At 48.5% G+C, this 19,869-nt stretch overlaps 2 protein-coding genes across 3 annotated transcripts in view; both read right to left on the minus strand.

The window, feature by feature from the left end:
* Positions 1-222: 222 nt before the first annotated feature.
* On the minus strand, positions 223-3,282 carry SOX7 (SRY-box transcription factor 7). The gene is made up of 2 exons (XM_062488384.1): positions 3,057-3,282; positions 223-1,124 (listed from the first exon to the last, which is right to left on the minus strand). Exons 1-2 carry the CDS (start codon positions 3,280-3,282, stop codon positions 223-225), a joined length of 1,128 nt encoding a protein of 375 aa, XP_062344368.1.
* A 7,774-nt stretch (positions 3,283-11,056) lies between these two features.
* Positions 11,057-19,869, minus strand: part of PINX1 (PIN2 (TERF1) interacting telomerase inhibitor 1) — a 60,175-nt gene continuing 51,362 nt past the window's right edge. For both annotated transcript variants that reach the window (XM_062489601.1, XM_062489602.1), the window contains exon 7: positions 11,057-12,213. In XM_062489601.1, the coding sequence (XP_062345585.1) occupies positions 11,617-12,213 (597 nt within the window). In that variant the 3' untranslated portion in view covers positions 11,057-11,616. The remainder of the gene's footprint in view (positions 12,214-19,869) is intronic.

Here is a 19,869-nt window from a genome sequence, read left to right on the forward strand (position 1 = left end):
CAGGAAGTGTCCCCTGGCCACAGTCGGAACAGAGCACTCCAGGCTTTGCACGGTGGTGACCCAACAACCCAAATCCTTTACCTACAGCACCGAGGAGACTCCAGGGCCCTGTGGTTCTGTCTAGGTCACCCTGAGGGGCTGTGGGCGATGTCACCAGGGATCAACGCCTCGGAACAGTGTCGGGTCCTTCCTCGGCCGGTCCAGGCGGCCCCGGCTGGGCTCCTAAGACACGCTGTAGTTATTGTAGTAGGTGGCCGTGGCATCAGCCAGGACGGAGATGAGGCTGTTCTCAGAGCTGTGGGAGCTGCCGGATGCTGGGACGTGCCCATTGGCCAAGGCCCCGCCGTGGTGGTCACCGTGGCCAGGGTTGTTGAGATACTGGTCAAACTCATTGCGGTCCATCTCCCCCAGCAGCTCCGCTTGGCTCAGCTGGTCCAAGGTGTCGAAGCCGTGGTGGTCAGGCGGTGGGGAGAGCTGGCCCAAGTGGGCATGGAGGTTGGGAGGGGGCAGGGAGGGGAAGGCGGGTGTATAGTAGCTGGGAGGAGGAGGAGGAGGAGGAAGGGGAGGGCAGCTGGAGGCCGGGGGAATCATGCAGGTGGCCGGCTGCGGCATGGGGCTGAGCGGGTGGTGGCCGCAGGGCAGGGAGCCTCCCGCGTACTCCGGGGAGAAGGTGGCACCGGCGAGGTGGGAGCGGTGATGCTCCTCGGGGCAGGGCGATGAGAAGAAGCTCTGCTCGGGGTCTATGGCATCCAGGGGGGACATCTCCGGCGGGGTGGGCAGCCCGTAGGGATAAGTGTCCACGCTGGTGCTGCTGCCGCTGCCCGGAGCATCCCGGTACCCCCGCACAGCCGGCAGCCCCGGGCGGGGTGGGTACTCACCCGGGCCCTCTTTGTCCCCCCCGGCCCGGCTGCAGGTCCGCTTCTCCGGCACAGAGTTCTGGTCCCGTGTCAGGCTGCCCAGCAGAAAGCCGGGATCCACCCGCTTCCCGATGCGCTTGACCTGCTTCTTCCGACGGGGCCGGTACTTGTAGTTGGGATAATCTTGCATGTGCTTCACCCGCAGCCGCTCGGCCTCCTCCACGTAGGGACGCTTCTGAGACAGGCTCAGCGCTTTCCAGGACTTCCCTGAAACGGAGGACACGCTCCCTTAGCACCCGCAGCCTCCCAAGGGTGCCCGATATCCCACCTGGCACGCGCAGAGGATGCGTCCCAAAAACCCCGCAGGAAGACGAGGCGGCAGCGGGTGGGAGAAGAGGGGGGGAATTGAGGCTGCTATAGGGTCTCTGCTCTGACTCCCTTCATCCCAAGTCCCCACACAAGGTGGGTTTAGGGTTAGTATCAAAGAAATCCAGGCAGATGAACTCTCACAGATCCATGGGCTGGGAAAGAGAGCCTGGCTGTGAAGCAGGGACAGCCAAGGCTGTGCCTGGCTGAGCAGAGGGTCAGGACGTGGTGTCCTTTAAGGTGCCCCAGCCTGTGCCCTGCCAGGACTTGCACCAGGGCACAAGGAGACCTGGGCACTGTGACAGCTGGTGTGGATGGTGGAAGGTGTCCCTGCCCATGGCAGGGGGATGGATTCGATGGTCTTTAAGCTCTCTTCCAACCCAAACCGTTCCATGATTCCATAATTCTATGACCTCACTCCTCCCTGTTTGAGATAAAATGTCCCCAAGACATAGGACAGAAAAGCAGCATTGGGCAGGGAGGTTTTATCCTACAGTGAGGCTGTCCCAGGCTGCTCCTCAGGGTGAGGGGGAGAGATGAGGATACAGATCAAAGCCTTTGATGCCTTCCCATGGCCTGAGACAGCAGAAATAACACTAATAAGCTGAGATGCTGCATGGCAAAGCAGCAAGGAGAAAACCTAAACCACCAAAGAAAACACCACAGAGCTGTCCAGGGAAACACAAACTTTGGATAAGAGGTTGGGCAGTAAAGCTGTGTTGCAATTCGAGCAGCTCTTTCTCAAGCTGTCTGGGCCGATAATTTTGGTTTGCTCTCTTGGTTTCACATCAAAATGGGGATTGGGAGAAAAGGAGAAATAGTGGATGCGGAGTGGGAAACAAAAGTGTGTTCAAAATGGGTTGTGATCTCCCAAAAGTAACAGCAGAAATACACACATACACAACCCAGCCATGTAATACTGGGACAAAGTGGGACAGCAAGGACAGGCCAGAAAAATTTGGGGGTCCCTCCTTGCACAGCAGGGCAGCACCCTCAGGGTTTGCAGCAGAGGGGCGGCAGGGTGCCTGTCCCCTGGGATGCAGGACATCATCAGGCTTTGCACCCTGAGGAGTGGCTGCAAACCTGGAGTGTGGGATAGTTTTGGGGTGAGCACCCCGTGGGTGATAGGGTGGGTGCACAGTGCTGCTCCCGGGGTGCAGAACTCCATCAGCCCCAGGGTGCTGCACCCGGGCTGGCTTTGCACCCCAAAAACGGCCAGGTAGGTGTAGGGGTGCCCTCCTGCTGTGTGCCAGACCGGGTCCCCACCTGGGCAGGGTTGGCACCCCCAGGGATGTCCAGTGGCGCCAGCATTCCCAATCCGTGGTGCTGCATCTGGACGGGATTTGCACTCCGGGATGACAGAGTGGGTGCACGGTGCCCACCCCGGGACACTGGATCCGGACGGGATTTGCACCCCAGGAATGGCCGGAGAGTGCCTGGATCCCCACCCCAATGCACTGAATCCCGACGGGCTTTTCACTCCAGGGACCGCAGGTGGGTGCCTGGGGACCAAGCCCGGAGCGCTGGATCCGAATGTGCGTCCCATGCCCGGTTGGGTGCCTGGGTGCCTCCCCCGGGCCGCTGGATCCGGGCAGGGCTTGCACCCCCGGGAATGCCCTGGCGAACTATTGGGTACCGAATGCGAACAAGATCTGCGCCCGCAGGGATCTCCGGTGGGTGCCCCCGGGCACTGAATCCCGAAGGCATTTGCACCTGGATGGGTGGGTGCTCACCCCGGAGCGCCGGATCCGGGCAGGGTTTGCACCCCAGGGGATGTCCGGGTGGGTCCCCGACCTCCCCCCTCCCCAAACCCGCGCCCACCGCGCTCCTCACCGAGCATCTTGCTGAGCTCCGCGTTGTGCAGGTCGGGGTTCTGCACCGCCAGCCTCTTCCTCTCGTCCTTCGCCCACACCATGAACGCGTTCATGGGCCGGCGGATGCGGCTCTCGGAGCCCTTCTCTCCCTGCGACGCCCGGGGGGGTGGCCCTGGGGACAGCCCCTCGCCCGCGTCCCCCTCCAGCCGCTCCGGCCAGGGGAATGTGCTGAGCAGCGCAGCCATGACCCCCCCCCCCCCCCCCCGGCCCCGCCGCGCTGCCCTCGGGGTCCCCGCGCAGTCCCAGCCTCCTGCCCGGCCTCTCCCGTATTTATGAGCTCCTTGGAAAAAGCCTCCTCCAATGACACCGAAGGGACTCGCTGCTCCTCCTTGTTTGCAAACTCCTCAGCCCCGGCCGGGATGGTGCTGGGAGAAAACTTCTCCCCACCCTCTGCCCGGCATCCCCCGGGGAAACAGCACCCCCAAACCCCCACCTTTCTCCTTCCCACACCCCCTTCCCCCCTCTTTTATTATTATTTTTCCTTATTTTGCCCTCTGAATGGGAGTGAAGAGAGAGCTGGAGATGTCCCGCCCCCAAACAGCCCCGCTGCCTCCCTGCTCCTCAGAGACCTTAACATTTTAAAGGCTGGGGGGGCGGGGGGGTATCACAGAGAGAGGAGATAAAGGCACTGAAAACTTGGAAAGAAAAGGAAAATGGCACCGAAAGGAAGATCCCACTGAGGTGCAAAAAGCCCCTCCCCAGGCTTTGACAAGCTGCAGGACCCTCTTTGCCAAGGGAAATCAAGGCACGGATCCCACGGGCAGGGACACCTTTCCCCCACTTCTCCTGCTTTAACCCCCAGCCCAGGCTGTGCTTTGCCCATCCCATGTGGGTTTTCACCTCAAATTTCCAGGTCCCCTTGCATGGGATGGAAACTGGGACAACATGAACATGCTGGTGGGTGCTTGTCCAGCCTGGTCGGAATCCTAAGGGAGCTTTTAGGGGAAAACAAGGCCGGGATGGGGCTGGGCACAGCTCAAAGACGTTGAAACATTCCCAGTCAGTCCCCACTGCCCATCTTTGGACACTGGGAGACAAAGGATCTTTTCCTTGCTGCTGCTCTTTATGGAGTGCTGCCCCATCCCAAAAAGGCTGGTGGGATGGAAGTCCCAAAGCCACACAATTGTGCTCCCCACTAATCCCAGCTGGGTGTTCACGAAGGTGGGAAAGTCATCCAAGCAGCATTCCTCTCACTAGGACAAAGGATTTCCAGGAAGGTGATGGCACCGAAAATCCCCATCTGGCTGCCCTTTCCCGGCTCATTCCTGCAACCTGCCCCGGGGAATATATTTGATGTCTGGATTCTTTTATGATTTTGACCCGCGGGCATGGGGCTGCGGGGCTGCAGCGGCTCCGCTTTTCTGCCCGTGGGTTTCCTCTCCGTGCTGCCAGAAAAGCGGCGGGACGGGGTGCGGGATGGGCGGGCGCTTCCTGGGGCTGGCCAAGACTGCCCCATCTGACCCCAAGCCAGGGGGGAAAAGCCCGGTGCAGATCCCAGGCCGGGGAGCTGGGGCAGGTTTCCCACGTGCCTGGGTGTTCCTATTGACTCTTGTCAGATTAGGAGTGATGGAGAGAGCGCATGTAAACGTGAGCCGGGCAGGATCCGCCTGGGCTTCCTGGTCTCTCCCTTCCCTCTGCTCTGGCTCTGGTTTCTTGTGGATTGCAGCGATTTTAGGGTCAGGAGAGCTGGAATCTGCCAACTTCGCTCGCAGCAGAAGCAGCATCTGCCCTCCCCGAGTTTTTCCCCGGGACTGAACTAAAACCCTGCGGAAGCAACAACATTTTCCAAAGGAACTGATTAAATCTATTAAGCTATTTACAAGTGGGTTCCATCAGAACTGTGTTATCTGGGAATACAACAGGAAGGCAACTTCTCTTAAATCTAAAAGGCGCAGGAGATTTCCTGGTCTCGGGACAGATTTATAAACCCTTTCTACACACACACACAAATACACACACACACACACACGGAAGAGCTGTCTTTTATCTGGGGTTTGGAGCCGGGCACGCTCCTGGGGACAGCTTGTTCTGTCCCAGCAGCTCCAGATCTCTCCCAAAGTCCCGTCTCACGCCTTGAAGTGCCGGGATGGGGCAGGGAGGGAGGATGCCAAATTCTCCACCCTGCCCTCACAGGTCTCCCCCGGTGCATTTTGCAGGCTGGAGCTGCTGCAGAGGTTGGCAGCGAGAATTTGGGAAGAACATCCTTAATTTTGTTCAGTTCCCGTTAGGAAGGGTGGAAATGCCCTGAAAAAGAGGCTGGCAGGGGTTGCAAGGTTTTATCTTGAATGGGGTGGTACTTTGGGTATGGTGAATATGTTGCATGGCTCACTTTTACCTTTTAACCCTCAGGATGCTCAGGAGCTGGATATCATGAATATAAAAACACCTCTGTTGAGGCCCCAGAGACCAGGAATTTTAAGCAGTAGCAGCAGAATTTCCTCTCCTGGGAAAAGGAAAAAAGATGGATGAGTTCCATTTGATCCCTTTTGCAGCATTGCTTCCACCTTGTCCTGTGTTTCCACACTTTTCAGGATGGATGGAAAGGTCTGGGAGAGGATAAAACCCTGAGCAAGGACAGGACCTGCACCACCTCCTGCCTCTGCTGCCAAAGCCTGGAAGCTCTCGGAGCACCTCTCCGGGTGTTCCCGATCCTCATTATTCCCTCCACATCCTTGGAGTAACATTTGACCTCCCAAAGGTACCACAGGGGTCAACTCGTGGCTTTTCAAAACCTCCTGAGACACAATCTGGGGCTCCTGTGTGGTTATAGCACAAAGAAATCCGGCAGAATATTCCTCGTTTGGATTTCCTCCCTTCCCAGGGCCCCCACACAGAATTTTAAGTGCAAACACTGCTGCTATTATTAATAACCACTTTTTTTTTTTCCCCTTCTTCCCCTCTCCTGCAGCACCTGGCATTCTGATGGCATTAGTAGGGAGGGTTTCATTCTGCACCCTGCCTAAAATGCTGGTCAAACCTGTCCTGTCGGAAGCTCCCACGTTACATAAAGGAGGCTGGGGCCATGTGAAAATGCCACCTCTTAATTGCCACCGGATCGGGGTAATTAGTCTGGAAAAACCTCGGGATTACCTGTTTTTTTTTTTTGGTTTTTTTTTTTTTTTTTTGTGTGTGTCTGTGTGTGTGTGTGCTCACCTTCCCTGCTCTGCTGCGAGGCTTCACCTGTATCTGGGGCACAGGAAGCAGCAGAGCTCTCCCAGGGCTTTGGGAACAGGGAAATTACGGCGAAAAGCCGCGAGCGAAAATAGACGGAGCAGACAAAGGGGGGAAGAAAGCTTTGTTCTCCCCCATTTTCACGGATGGGGAACAGTGGCAACAACTCCCATGGGCCAGGCAGAAAATGAGTGGCTGAACCCTACATGGAACGACCATCTCTTTAAAAATATCCCTTTTTTTCTTTTTCTTTTTTTTTGGAGGTGGGGAGGTGGATCCGACATCTGGAATTTTACCCCTGCAAAGGGAGGGTTTATTTTCACTCCCCCCAACCCTCCCACTTCACACCCCACCAACCTTCAGGGAGATTAAAATACGTGAGAAAATGCAAATCCTAAATTAGCTCAATATTCACATGTTCCTTAATTATTGATGAAACTCCTGGCTCCCAAGGGAAGTTTTTGCAGAGAGAGCTGGGGGTTCCCAGCAGAAGATTCCCTCAGTGCTGCAGTTCCCAGCTCTGCCCACCACCCATCATCCCGGATTCCAAAAGGTTTTCCCCAGGGATTTCTACCTGGACCATTTATTTTCTAGGTAAAAAACCCCAGAGCTTTCCCATTATACAAAAAAAAAAAAAAAAAAAGCAGAAAACCTCCCCCTTCCACCCCCCAAAATGCTAAATTTTTCAGCATGGTGCTGAATATTTCTGCTCTTACCACTTTTAAATTGCAGTTTCAAGGTTACAAAAACATATATTTTAGTGCCTTTAGTTTAAAAGTAACTACGAAGAGTTTCCCTCTTACAGCTTTAAATTTATAAAGATGGATTAAGATAAGAAAAACACGTATTTGAGTGATTCAGAAGCAGAATTTCACTTGCTGAGTAATGGAGCTTCAATTTGTTGTACAATATTCCCACTTCTGCCACCACAAAATTGTGCGTTCCTCAGTCCCACATCACTAAAATTTTGCTGATCCAAGAAAAAATGGGTTTATCCTTGGATGGAACAGGTACAGAGCTAAAAACCTTGGTTATTGTCCCAAGCTCTGAGCTCTGATCCTTCCTGGGGGTTCCTGCCCAGGAATGAGGGGGGATTAGGTAATGGCTTTGGATGCCCACAACCCTCACCCTGCATCCAATAGGACACACCATTCCCAGATGTTTTTTCCAGCCAGGTGTGATGCTGGGCAGTGTTTCCAATAGACTTTGTGTGGTTTCCCTCTCTTCTTGGAGCTTCCTTCCTTCCCTCAGCCTTGGCAAGTTCGGAGGTTCTGTGATGTAAATTGTGCCTTTTGAAGGGGGATGCTGCAACAACTTCGGGCTGGTGTGTTTAAACGGGAGAAAATTGGTTAATTACGCTGATGAATGCAGCTAATTGTCCTTGCTGAGAGCTGAGGAGCTGGAGGCAGAGAGCACCAGTGCAGCTGAAGAGAGAACTGCAGCCATGGACATGATGCTGAGCTGTCCCCAAATACTCCAGAGCCACAGAATGGTTTAGGGTGGAAAAATCCCTGAGAGATCATTGAGTCCAGCCATCCCCCAGCACTGCCGAGTCCACCTCTGAACCACGTCCCCAAGTGCCACATCCACAGGGCTTTGAAATCCCTGCAGGGATGGGGACTCCTCCACTGCCATGGGAAGCTCCTTCCAATGCCTGACCACCCTTTCCATGGAGAAATCCCTCCTGATGTCCAGCCTGAGCCTCTCCTGGCACAGCTTGAGGCCATTTCCTCTCCTCCTGTCCCTGTTCCCTGGGAGCAGAGCCCTGACCCCCCTGGCTGTCCCCTCCTGTCAGGGAGTTGTTCAGAGCCACAAGGTCCCCCCTGAGCCTCCTTTTCTCCAGGCTGAGCCCCTTTCCCAGCTCTGCTCCCTTCCCTGGACATGCTCCAGCCCCTTCAGTTCTCAAAAGTCACAAAGCAGCTGCTTCTCAGCGGACTCAAATTCACTTAAACACAAATACAGGTGGTTCTGAAATCTTTAATGGTGTCTTGCATTTATGCTCTAAAAACCCTGGTTGTTACTAAGGGGCACTTGGGGACAACATGGGCCAGTGGTGGCCTTGGCTGTGCTGAGGAAATGGTCCCAGAGGGCTTTTCCTACCTCAGCAATTCCATGATTCTACAATTCTCCCTCTGCTTTATGCTGGCTGTGTGTGAAGCATCAGAACTGGAACATCTTGGGAGGAATTGCAAGGAATTCTGCCTTTACCTCATGTCTGGGCTGTCACTTGGGGTGCTCCAGCGCCATCTCCCACCTCTGGCTCCAAGAAAAGCTCCACAGTCAGACAAAATTCCAAAAGCCCGTGAAGTTCATGCAGATTTGGTGTTCCACAATGGTACCAGGACTATTTTCCCATGGTCTCTACTTCCCAGAGTAGTTTGGTACATGCAGGTGTTTACAAGCACAATTCAACCTCCATTATTGCTGCTCTAACATTGCACTTGCCAATCACGTCCTTGGCCATGGATCCCGCAGCGAATTCCGAGCCTCAAAGCCAAGAACAGCCCCTATCCCTGCAAAGAATGCAACAGCTCAGGAGAAACCAGTGTTGGAAAGCTCCCAAAGCAAAAAGGAAAATTTCCTTCAGTCACTGCTGACCTGGGGTTACCAAAACTGAAAACATTTTAATATCTGTGCTGCTCATGTCTCGCTCCCCGCTCAGGAGCGGCAGCAGAGCAGGGGAGTCTCATTTTCCTTGGTGTCCAGGTAATTTCACTGGGAGCCACCTCATTCTGTGAGTACAATGGATGAATTTATAACAAAAGGCCTCGGAGTTTGAAAGTCAGATTTTCGCGGAAATGAAACCAAGTCGTTCCTTTGTGCTCACATTCTGCTAATTCCACCATCTGGGCACTGACGTAATTCTTTTTCTTGTGCTTTCTAAAAAAGGCCTTCTTGCCAAACCCAGAGTTGGGTTAAAACCGAGCTCAAAACCCACTAGAAACAAAAACCCAAATATATATATATGTAATTTATTACTCTGAAACATGTTCCTCTTGTTCCAGTCATCCATTTCACTGGACAGTATCTGGTATGAAGAGCTTCTCATTGAGTAATGCTGACCACAAACACAGAGCAGAGCAGTTAAATCAATTGCTTCTGTCAAATACAAGCAATTTATGATTTATGATTATTTATTTATTATGATTTTCCCCTCCTACAACCACATGCAGAGCTTGGGACACATTAAAATTCCCCATTTCCCGGGATAAAGTGCTGTGCATTTATTGCAGAAATAGAGAATCTTCCATTGGTAGCTGATTCTTCCATCTGAGCCAGATTTAAGTCTTGGGTATCCTGAATTTAACAGGAGCAACAGTGCAAATTTAAAGGTTTATTCCTGGTTTTATTCTTCCTGTAACTGACACTGGAATGTGGCCAAGCACCCACAAGAATCAGCACACAGAAACACATGAAAATTCACACAGGGAACAAACTAACAAGCCCAGCAGCATTTGGAGAAGGAAACCTTATTCCTTGACTAGCACCTTTTAAAACTGAAATCCCAGAGAGGCTATAAAGTTTAGTTGGCTTAAGAGTTAAAAAATAATAATTGCAAACAATCAGGCTTTTGGATTCTAATAATAAAAATTGACTTGTGGTGAGCAGGAAATCAGGAGGGATGCTTCAGTTTAACATAAAACATTTTTTGCTGTCTTCTTTCTATTGAGGAGATGATTTTTTCACCTCAAGCATGGAGTTTCCTCCCAATTTGACAACAACTGATGGTATTTGGTGGTATTTCACTTAAGGAAGCCAGGGACAAGCAGATTATGGTGAATAATAATTGTACAGCCTGAAAAGGAGATGCAACAGAGGTTAAAACCCCTGGCATGTGAAATCCAGGGAAAGGCATCTTGTTCTCCCATACAAGAAGTGAAACTTCATTTTCCTGCAGTGAATGAGCATGTCCAGAGGGCAGGGAAAATAAGGTGCTTTGGAAACCAAGAGATCTTAAAAAAGTAGGAGTTGAGCTGCAACCAAAGCATCCATGTGGTCTGGGTGCTGCAGATGGAACTTCCTCCACTGCACAATAAAGGCAGCTTAAGGAAATTTTTTTCCCTATTAACATCTGCATCTTGACAATGCTCCTCAGACCATGTTAAGCAACTCTGCTGAGCTGAGACAATATAAAAATGTACCCATTTTCTTCAGCAGAGCAGCCAATGGGATGTTTTAGATTTACACTGATGAAACCCAGCCTGGATGAAATGAGCAGCTCATGGATTTGGATTCTGGATTCTGCCAGGATAACTGGCTGGTGTTCAGGGTTCTGCTGTCAGTTTACTGTGGCCAAAGAAATATCAGGACAAGATACCAGGAAGGTGAATCCTTCTTCCCAGCCCCCCACTTCCAAGCCCACCCATCTCTTCTGACAGCTCTGAGTGACATTAAAATGCCAAAATTCATGCTGAATGTTTCAGATCTCCCACAAAACTGCTTGTGGCAGTGCCCAGTTCCAGCATTCCTTATTTCCAGGCTTACAATGAGAAACGAGCTCTAGTTTGGTTAGAAATCCAAAATGCAATTTTTCAATGTGTGATTTGCAATAGCAGTCTGACTGTGCTTTTAAAATCTATTGGTCTCCCAGTTTCAGGAAAAATACCTTGCTCTATCCACTCGGCTTTCTGGACTCCAGAGGATCCTGACTATTGCCTGGAAATCAAAGATTTAGGTATGGTTAATAAATGATAAGGTTAATACACATTTCCTTTTGCTTTGGTGCAAAGTTACAGTCGTTCAACAATGATTTGGAGGCACAGGGAGGTCTTTTTATTTAATCCTTTAGTGCTGACACTCAGGAGCAAACTTTTAATCAGAGTACACATTTTGGGAAGAAACAACATTCATTTTATATGTAAAAAGAGACGAATGTAAAAATTAGACACCACTTTGCAAAAATAAATGAAAAAACACAGACAGCTTTGCAAACTCCCTTCTGCTTCCAGAAGCAGAGCTGGGCTTGCACAAGTGAAAACAATTTTAATAAAAAGACAGTACTAAGGTGATTTTCAATTTTTTTTTTCCTGGACTGAAAACATCACAGTCAGTGTGAAGCAGGAGAAAGTCATTCCCTGTCTTCCACATTCTTGATGTGTTAATCCTCCAAGTGGATCCCTTTTGAATGTGGCACTGAAGCTCCTGCTGGTCCGTTACCATGTTTTCCCTTAGGAGAACTCGATTTAGATCCAGTCTGAGTTTAGACCCAGCCTGTGTTTAGAGCCAGTCTGAGTTTAGACCCAGCCTGTGTTTAGAGCCAGTCTGCTGGAGCAGTGTCCAAGCCTGGACTGGTGCTGTGTTTACACAGAGCCTCCTCTAACACAGAATCACCCCTGAGCCTGAAAGGGTTAAATGTTCTTGCAGTGCTTCTTTTTCTTTCTGGGTGCTCCTTCCCCACACTCCCCTGTCTCCTCTTTTTGCTTTTTGTGCTTCTTCTTATGGCGTTTCTTCTGCTTTTCCTCCTGCTCCTCTGCACTGAGTTCTTCCCACTCAGACATTCCCACAGAAAACTCTCCATTGCCTGTATTTTCATCACAACTGATGTTTTCTCCTTCCTTCTCTTTCTGTTTCCTTTTTTTATTCCTTCTGTGACATTCATTTAGTGGATCATCCAGTTCTTTTTCATTCAAGTTCCCTGTATGAGGCTTTTTCCCTGTTTTCTCACAGTCCTCTGTCCTCTCTACCTCATCATCTCTTTTCTTCTTCTTTTTCTTTTTGACTTTGGTTTCCAGCTCTTCTGAAGGCTCCACAGCTTCATCAGCTGCTGGGCTGGAATGATCCACCTTTGTTTCTGTTTCCTTCTGGGATCCCTTCAGCTTTGCCATGCGCTTGGCAAAATATTCCTGGACAGTGAGAACACTGTTCACTGTTTTGGAAACATCTCCAGGGCTGGAGAGGGAGTTGTTCCTTTCCTCTTCCTGGGAGTCAGGATCAGTAATATCCTCCTGCAAGGGAACAGAGATGAGCAGGAGTGAGTGAAGAGTCATGGCTTTAAACATAATGCTGGTATTTTGCACATGAATAAGGAAAATACTGAAAAGCATCGTGATGCTTTGAAAATTAACTGTGACAGTACAGATTTAGGTGGAAGTGAGGCAGACCTTAATGTGAAAGATGTAGGTTTAGGGAAAAGAGGTGGAACGAGGGAAGGCAGCAAGAGAACACAAACCAAGACAATTTTCAGTTGTTTTGAGTTCCTTACATAACTCATAACTCTACATAACTCATGTCTACCAGTGTCATACTCAGTGGATTACACTGACTTTACAAAGCACGTGTCCCTGCAAGACATAAACCAGCAAGAAAAATTATCTTCTACAATCCATTAGCCCATGGCACAAAGGAAATCCCATTCCTGGAATAACTCTTCAGCAAAGAACTTGTGATCCAGGGAGCAATCCATCTCCTCCATCTTATCTGATCTTTGGAAATGTTTGTTTCGGAGCTGCTCTGCTGACAGGGTGTCCCAGATGTTGTTATTTAAACAGGCTCCATTTGATCACACGTTATCAGATGGTACAAACAACATCACAGGTTACATCTTACAAGGTTTCTGCAGATATGAAATAAAGAGATGCTCAATACTCCAGCTGCAGGTGAAGAGTCTCCTTTCTAGAAAGGATATATCAAACTAAAAGCAAAGTATAGCTCTGGAGAGGGATGTTATGGATGGCATGAAGAGAATTGACTGAGAAAGCAACAAATGCCACAAGATGGAAATATATAATTTGTTAAATTATCTGAGATTTACAAAAGAAACAAACCAGAAAGGCAGCTGAAATTAAGGCTTGTTCACATACATACCAAAGCACTCAAAACAAAGCCTTTGTGGTATAGCCTTTTGCTTGGCAAAAGTCACAAATGACTCTTGGAAACGTCCCAGATTTTCACAGAATCACAGAATCGTTCAGGCTGGAAAAGAGCTCCAAGACCATTGAGTCCAACCTGTGACTGACCCCACCTTGTCACTGAGTGCCACATCCAGTCATTCCTTGGACACCTCCAGGGATGGGGACTCCAAACCTCCCTGGGCAGCCCCTTCCAACGCCTGACCACCCTTTCCATGGAGAAATTCCTGCTGATGTCCAACCTGACCCTGCCCTGGCACAGCCAGAGGCCATTTCCTCTCCTCCTGTCCCTGTTCCCTGGGAGCAGAGCCCTGACCCCCCTGGCTGTCCCCTCCTGTCAGGGAGTTGTGCAGAGCCACAAGGTCCCCCCTGAGCCTCCTTTTCTCCAGGCTGAGCCCCTTTCCCAGCTCCCTCAGCCTCTCCTGGTGCTCCAGCCCCTTCCCCAGCTCCCTCAGCTCATTATTTGTTTTTTTTTAAAGCCTTGTACACACCACAGGGAAACAAGTAACCCTCTGGATGGGAAAAGCTGGGAAGGATGGCGTGGAACCCTCACAGACATCTGCCCTACAACCCCTTCCTGAATGAAAGGGGATCCACAGGATTACAGTCAGACATAATTCCGTTTTTCCATTCATAAATGCACAAAGATGGGTAAGAGCACCCGCTCTGCCCACAGATCCTGAATCCTGCTTGCCCAAATCAGAGCAGTCATATTTCACAGCTGTAAATGGGTTAGTTGCACCACCTAATTAGTGGCTTGTTTCCATTTTCTTCTGTTTTTACTCAGAGCCAGGGTTAAAAACACGAAGGAGACAAATTTCTCATGTTCGGACTTGGGTGTTTATAAAATCTTATTTAAAGTACAGAGAGTTCTGTAACGCTTCTAGCTACCAGCTAAAAGTGAGCAAAATGGAGGTGAACCTAGCTAGTTACAAGGTCTTTAAAAGCTAAACAGTCCAATAGAGAATTAACACCTATATTATTTATACTTTTGACCCAATAACCAAACTCCCATGACCCACAGTGCAGCACTAACTATCCAACCAAAAACTACCACCTGAAACCATGAAGAAGGAAGAAGACAGAAAGAGCAACACGTAAAAACTTCCATCTTGTCCCATACCTATTATTATATTCTAAAAATCCCAAATTCAAAACCTTTCACCATGTGAAATTACACACTTCTATTCCAACTACACACCAGTGATCCCAACTCCATCACTCAAATTTGGAAGCCTCCTCCAAGGCCTCAGGTCAAAAGCAGTGATCTCCAGGGAGTCAGTGACAGAAAGCACAGAAAGCTCAAAACTCCCAGGTTTCTTGGAACTACTTTCATTGCCATAACCTGATATTCAGAGAAGGCCATCAGAGAGCTGGGAGATAAAACTCCACTCATCTCAACATTTTATAGTTACTGCATGATGCTGCAGATAAGGGACCTGGCTCTCTTGAGGGCATCGTTAAGCTTGAGGGCTCAAATGGGGTTTATTAGGGTTTGTTAGTAAGGTTTTCCAGGTCTGGCTCCTTATGCATCTATAACCTTTACTCCCATGAGCAGGAATGCACAAATTGGTGTCATTAGTGATGCATTATGAGTGGTGGTTTCCTCATCCATCTGCTTTCAAGAGAGCTATTCCAGTGGAACGAAAGTAAGGCTGCACTTGAGATTCCAGTGATGTTTGTGTGGGCACTTATCAAAATTAGGGACTTTTCTTGTAGGGATCTGTTGTAGGATTCCTGAAGGGTTATGAAGTAACTGAAACTATTTGACTTTTGGCAAAGAAGCATGAAAAGGGTTGTGGAACACTGGGAAAAACAGGATGTATCCACACACATCTCGACACAGGTTACATTTGAAAGGGGAGCTGCAGCAGAAGTTTAACAAGACAGAATTCCCAGGATAAACAGGTTGAGCTATATTTATATTACACCTGTTTTTAATAAGATCTAACCCAACAAGCAGAGAGTTCCATGTCATCACAGGATCATTTAGGTTGGGAAAGAGCTCCAACACCCTCAAGTCCATCCTGTGACTATCCTTGTCACCCAGCCCAAAGCACTGAGTGCTGTGTCCAGACCTTCCTTGGACATCTCCAGGGATGGGGATTCCAAACCTCCCTGCCAGCCCCTCCAGTGTTTATCAGACCTTTCCATGAAGAAATTCCTGCTGATGTCCAACCTGACCCTGCCCTGGCACAGCTTGAGGCCATTTCCTCTCCTCCTGTCCCTGTTCCCTGGGAGCAGAGCCCTGACCCCCCTGGCTGTCCCCTCCTGTCAGGGAGTTGTGCAGAGCCACAAGGTCCCCCCTGAGCCTCCTTTTCTCCAGGCTGAGCCCCTTTCCCAGCTCCCTCAGCCTCTCCTGGTGCTCCAGCCCCTTCCCCAGCTCTGTTCCCTTCCCTGGACAGGCTCCAGCCCCTCCAGGTCCCTCCTGTTGGGACAGTCCCAGAGCTGTCCCCAGCACTGGAGGTGCCCCAGCAGTGCCAGCACAGAGGGACAATCACTTCTCTGGCCCTGCTGAAGCCCAGGCAAACAGGGTCATTTTCCTTCCCCTCACAGCAGGATTTTGACACCCTGGATTGCAAAAGGACAAACAGGCTCCCAGGTTTTCAGCCAGAACCATTTCCCTCTCCACCCCAATATGTAAAACACACTTGGGCCCAGAACACCCGTTACCCCCTGGCCAACCAGGAAAGGATTTTCTCATTGCCTTGCTGACTTCAAGTCCTGACAACTTAATTACTGTAATTGAAGGCAAATATTACTTGAGCTCTACACATTTCTTTCTTTTCATGAAGTACATTAGGCATAAAACAAATGTTCCTTTGGTTAAGCAGAGGAGTTCCAAAGGTATGTATGAGTTTAGAAAATAAGAACCTTGCTCAGAAACTCCTTTATTGATAAGAATTTTAATAACCACGGGCCACTGAGCACAGAACTAACAGGGCATGGAGACAAGCAAAGAGGTGCCAACCTTAGAAAACCTCTGGGTTTAGGAAAAGCTTATGTAAAACCATAAATCACCTGGAAGGGCTGTTAAATGCCAAGGTATTCCTGCTTCTGTGGTGTACCTGTGCCAGTAGCCATGGGAACATTGCTAAACTCTAACCAGGGGTTTTCTCTAACCCCTCACAGTTTATGCAATTCCTCCTCTGCTCGACCCAACACAGAGAAAAATTTTAAAGAAAAATAGAGCAGATATCCCTAAAAGTGGATTGTGCTGCTGCAGCTTCTGAAAGGCCAGATAAAAGACAAAAATAAACATTCTTGCTCCAGAGAACTGATGATCAGGTAAAAAAGAAAAGAGCAATTGTGCTGTAACTGAAGGGAAACCTGAAGATTTGGCCTTGGAGAAGATGTTTGTCCATGACGCAAGTTCCAAAACTGCCCAAAATTGATCTGAGGAGATGAAGCTAGAAGGAACTGGGAACAGGGAATTGGTAGGATGGTCCCAAGCAAAAGAAAAGGACTGCTTGAAACGTGGCGTTAAATGGGCAATGAGTGAGAGGAAACAATAGGAAAATTCAAGGAGAGGTTGGGAAGTGCACAGGAAGAGACGAAGGTCAATTACAGGCAGAAGTCCCCTGTAAATATCATCTGCTTATATAATTAGTGAAATGTATGGAAAATAATCTAAAGGACGTAAAGCACTCCATGTACCATCGTGTTTTTCTCTGCCTTTCTTCGCTTGCTGATTAAATCATTAAGGGAGTACACTAAACTTACAGAGGGAAATCCTGGTTCCCTCGAATCCTGCAGGATCAGGATTGCATCTCTAGGGCATCCCAGTCTCAGAGCACCTTTCAGTGATTAGTGGAAGGGAAAAACAGGGGAGTATGGTCAATTATCAAAGGAATTCACATCAGTGAAAACAAGAGACGAAGCCCAAAGTGGAAAGGATTAAGGCACATTATGAAACCAAACAGGTTTGAAACCCATCCTGGTCTAGTGGAAGGTGTCCCTGCACATGGCAGAGGTGGAAATGAGATGAGCTTTAAGGTGCCTTCCAACTCAAACCATTCTGGGATTATGATAATTAATATTCAAAAATTAGAACTGCATCTGCAGATTACCCTGAGAGGAAAAGTGAGCTAGAACCCACGTGCAAAGCAAAGGGTGCTGGCAACATACAGGAGCAACAGGAGCAGCTGGATTCATTCAAAGAACCCTTCCTCTTCTGAATGCAAGTATTTTCTTTATAGCACTTAAAATAGGAGAACAAAAGAATCTCTTATACAATCTCTGTCTGCTACATAAGGACTACTATTACTTAAGCCCAGGAATTTCACATGACTTTGCCTTGCTGGTACTAATTCACAACAATTTTGTGAAATCTGATTCACAAAAATGACACAAAAGGTAAAGTCCAGAAGGGATGAGCAAAAAGGCAGAATAAAGCTAAACTGTTTCAGTAGGGTCTCACTTAAATTGCAGTAAGTGGGCTGCATGAAGCACATGGAGCCTGAGTTCCATGGAAAACACGGGATCACTCTTAGCTTTAAAATGCAGCCACCCCTGTTCTGCCTTTCTTACCAACTTTCTTGCTGAGAAACTGTAACAATTAGATTAAAATAATCCTGTTCTGTTTCTGCTGCTTCAGATCCTCACTGAGAGGTTGGTAGGACCTTCATGCAGTGCACAAAACTTGACAGGCAAGAGCTGAGGGCATCCCTGTATCTTTCCATCCCAGGAATGGCTGCAGAAAATTCCTGAAGAGTCACTCTGGAGCTTTGCAGACATCAGCTGCTGACAGAGCCTTGCTTTAAGGAGTTGACAACTTCAAGTTAAGTATGAACATTAACATTTGGATTGGGATCAAACAGGCGAGAGGGTGAACAAAGATCTGTAGCCTGGTGAGTTTAAGCAGGATTAAAATAAATACATGCATAAATAAGGCCACATACCATCAGTTCTGCAGTCAGTTCTGGCATCAGAACAGGTACCCAGGAGGCTCCAATGCTTTTAATTTACCTGATTAAAATTGGTTTATTGCAGACAGCATCTTGTGAAGCGCTGATGAGAATAGACTCCCAATAGAGAAAGGGCTGGTGCAGAGGGAAAACGGGACAATTTCCCTGGACAAGCAGCAGATGGAAGTTATCCACAGGAAAACTTTGCCAGTAGGAGAAATCAGTACCTTTGTGAAGCCTCAACAACCACAGAGAGGTCTCAACTACTGAAAGCAACTCAGACAACTACCAGGGAATTGTTAGGGGGAGTTAATCCTTGCTTGGAATGGAAATTGTGGGACCTGGACTCCAGAAGCATCTTTCAGTCCTGTAATGCCTCAAAAACCTAAACAGGGATACAATTTGACCTCCTGGTGATCACAGAATTGTTAAGGTTGGAAAAGCCCTCTCAGACCATCGAGTCCAAAGTTTCCTCAGCACTGCCAAGGCCATCACCAACCCATGTCCCCAAGTGCCAGATCCACACAGCTTTTAAATCCCTCCCGGGATGATGATTCCACCATTTCCATGGGCAGCCTGGTAAAATAAATGGGGGTTTAATGAAAGAGATGAGAAGCATGGATGCTCAACCTGTACAAAAGTGGTAAAAATTCAGGTCACCTGCAACTTCTATTTTTTGTTGGCCATGGTGCTGTAATCACCAGGACACACCACATATACATAGGAAGGTTTAATTTTACTATTATTTATCCTGAGTACCAATAGAACAGTGAATCCACTGATGGGAAATGGAATGAAAATCCTGAATGTCCAATACCTGGATGACATGACACTTGTTAAAATGACAAGTTCCAATTACTACAGAGAAGCACTTTCCTGTTTGACTCTGTTAAAATAAATTCTGTGCCAGAATTTATTGAAATATCAGCTGCTGTCTTGCAGTTGATATTAACTTCTACACTCCACATGAGCCATCAGCTGTCTCTAACCCAGCAAGGATGCAAAGAAAGGTTAGGCAGCAATTAATAGGAAGGAGACAAGGAAAAAAATGTTTTAAAAAATACAATGTTTTTCCATGGAATCATAAAAATCCATTTTTGCTACACTTGCAACTAAAAAAGAGCAGATTGCTACTCTAGCAATGAAAAGGCCAAGGAATTTTATTATAGTACATCTATGCCTAAAATAATCTGGAGGTTATTAATAGAATCATTGACCTCTGGAGCAGTACTACTGTGAGTGCTAGACCAGCTCCACTTTTTTTAGTGGAGTCATGAAAACCTCCAAAGACAGAGCTTTTACTGTCCTTCAGGATATCCCTATTCTGATTACAGAATCAGGGAATGGTTTGGGTGGGAAGGGACCTTAAAGCCCATCCCATTCCACCCACTGCCAGGAGCAGAGACACTGCCCACTATTCCAGGCTGCTCCAAGCTCCATCCAGCCTGGCCTTGGATATGGCACCACATCCTAAAAATAAGGAGGTTTTATCACCACATAACAGCATCCATTTCACCCCACTGCAGCAACCTACAGGTGCTTGATTTTCATTTACATTGTATTTGCTGATTCCATTTTTATTTCAGTTTCAAATTCTGTGGTGATGCGTTTCTGTTAAAACCACATCCAAATTCTCCCAGCATGTCTCATCCTTCTATTTCATATATTTGTTAAAAGCTCAGCCTGTACCTCAGCAAATGGCCAATTTGAGCAATTTTACTCATTCACACAACAGAAAGCCCCCATCTCTCTTGCTGAATACTCCTGGTATGCAAAATGCCACTTGTTTGCGATACAAACAATCCATTTTCGGGGGGTAGGATGAGCTGGAGCCCAGCCTGATCCC

Source organism: Cinclus cinclus, chromosome 3 (assembly GCF_963662255.1).
Source record: "Cinclus cinclus chromosome 3, bCinCin1.1, whole genome shotgun sequence".
NCBI classification, from domain to species: Eukaryota; Metazoa; Chordata; class Aves; order Passeriformes; family Cinclidae; genus Cinclus; species Cinclus cinclus.

Coding starts and splice junctions, on each gene's coding strand:
- SOX7 (XM_062488384.1), bottom strand. CDS start 3,282: ATGGCTGCGCTGCTCAGCACATTCCCCTGGCCGGAGCGGCTGGAGGGG. Junction 1,125..3,056: donor GGAGCTCAGCAAGATGCTCG/GTGAGGAGCGCG, acceptor CCTCCGTTTCAG/GGAAGTCCTGGAAAGCGCTG.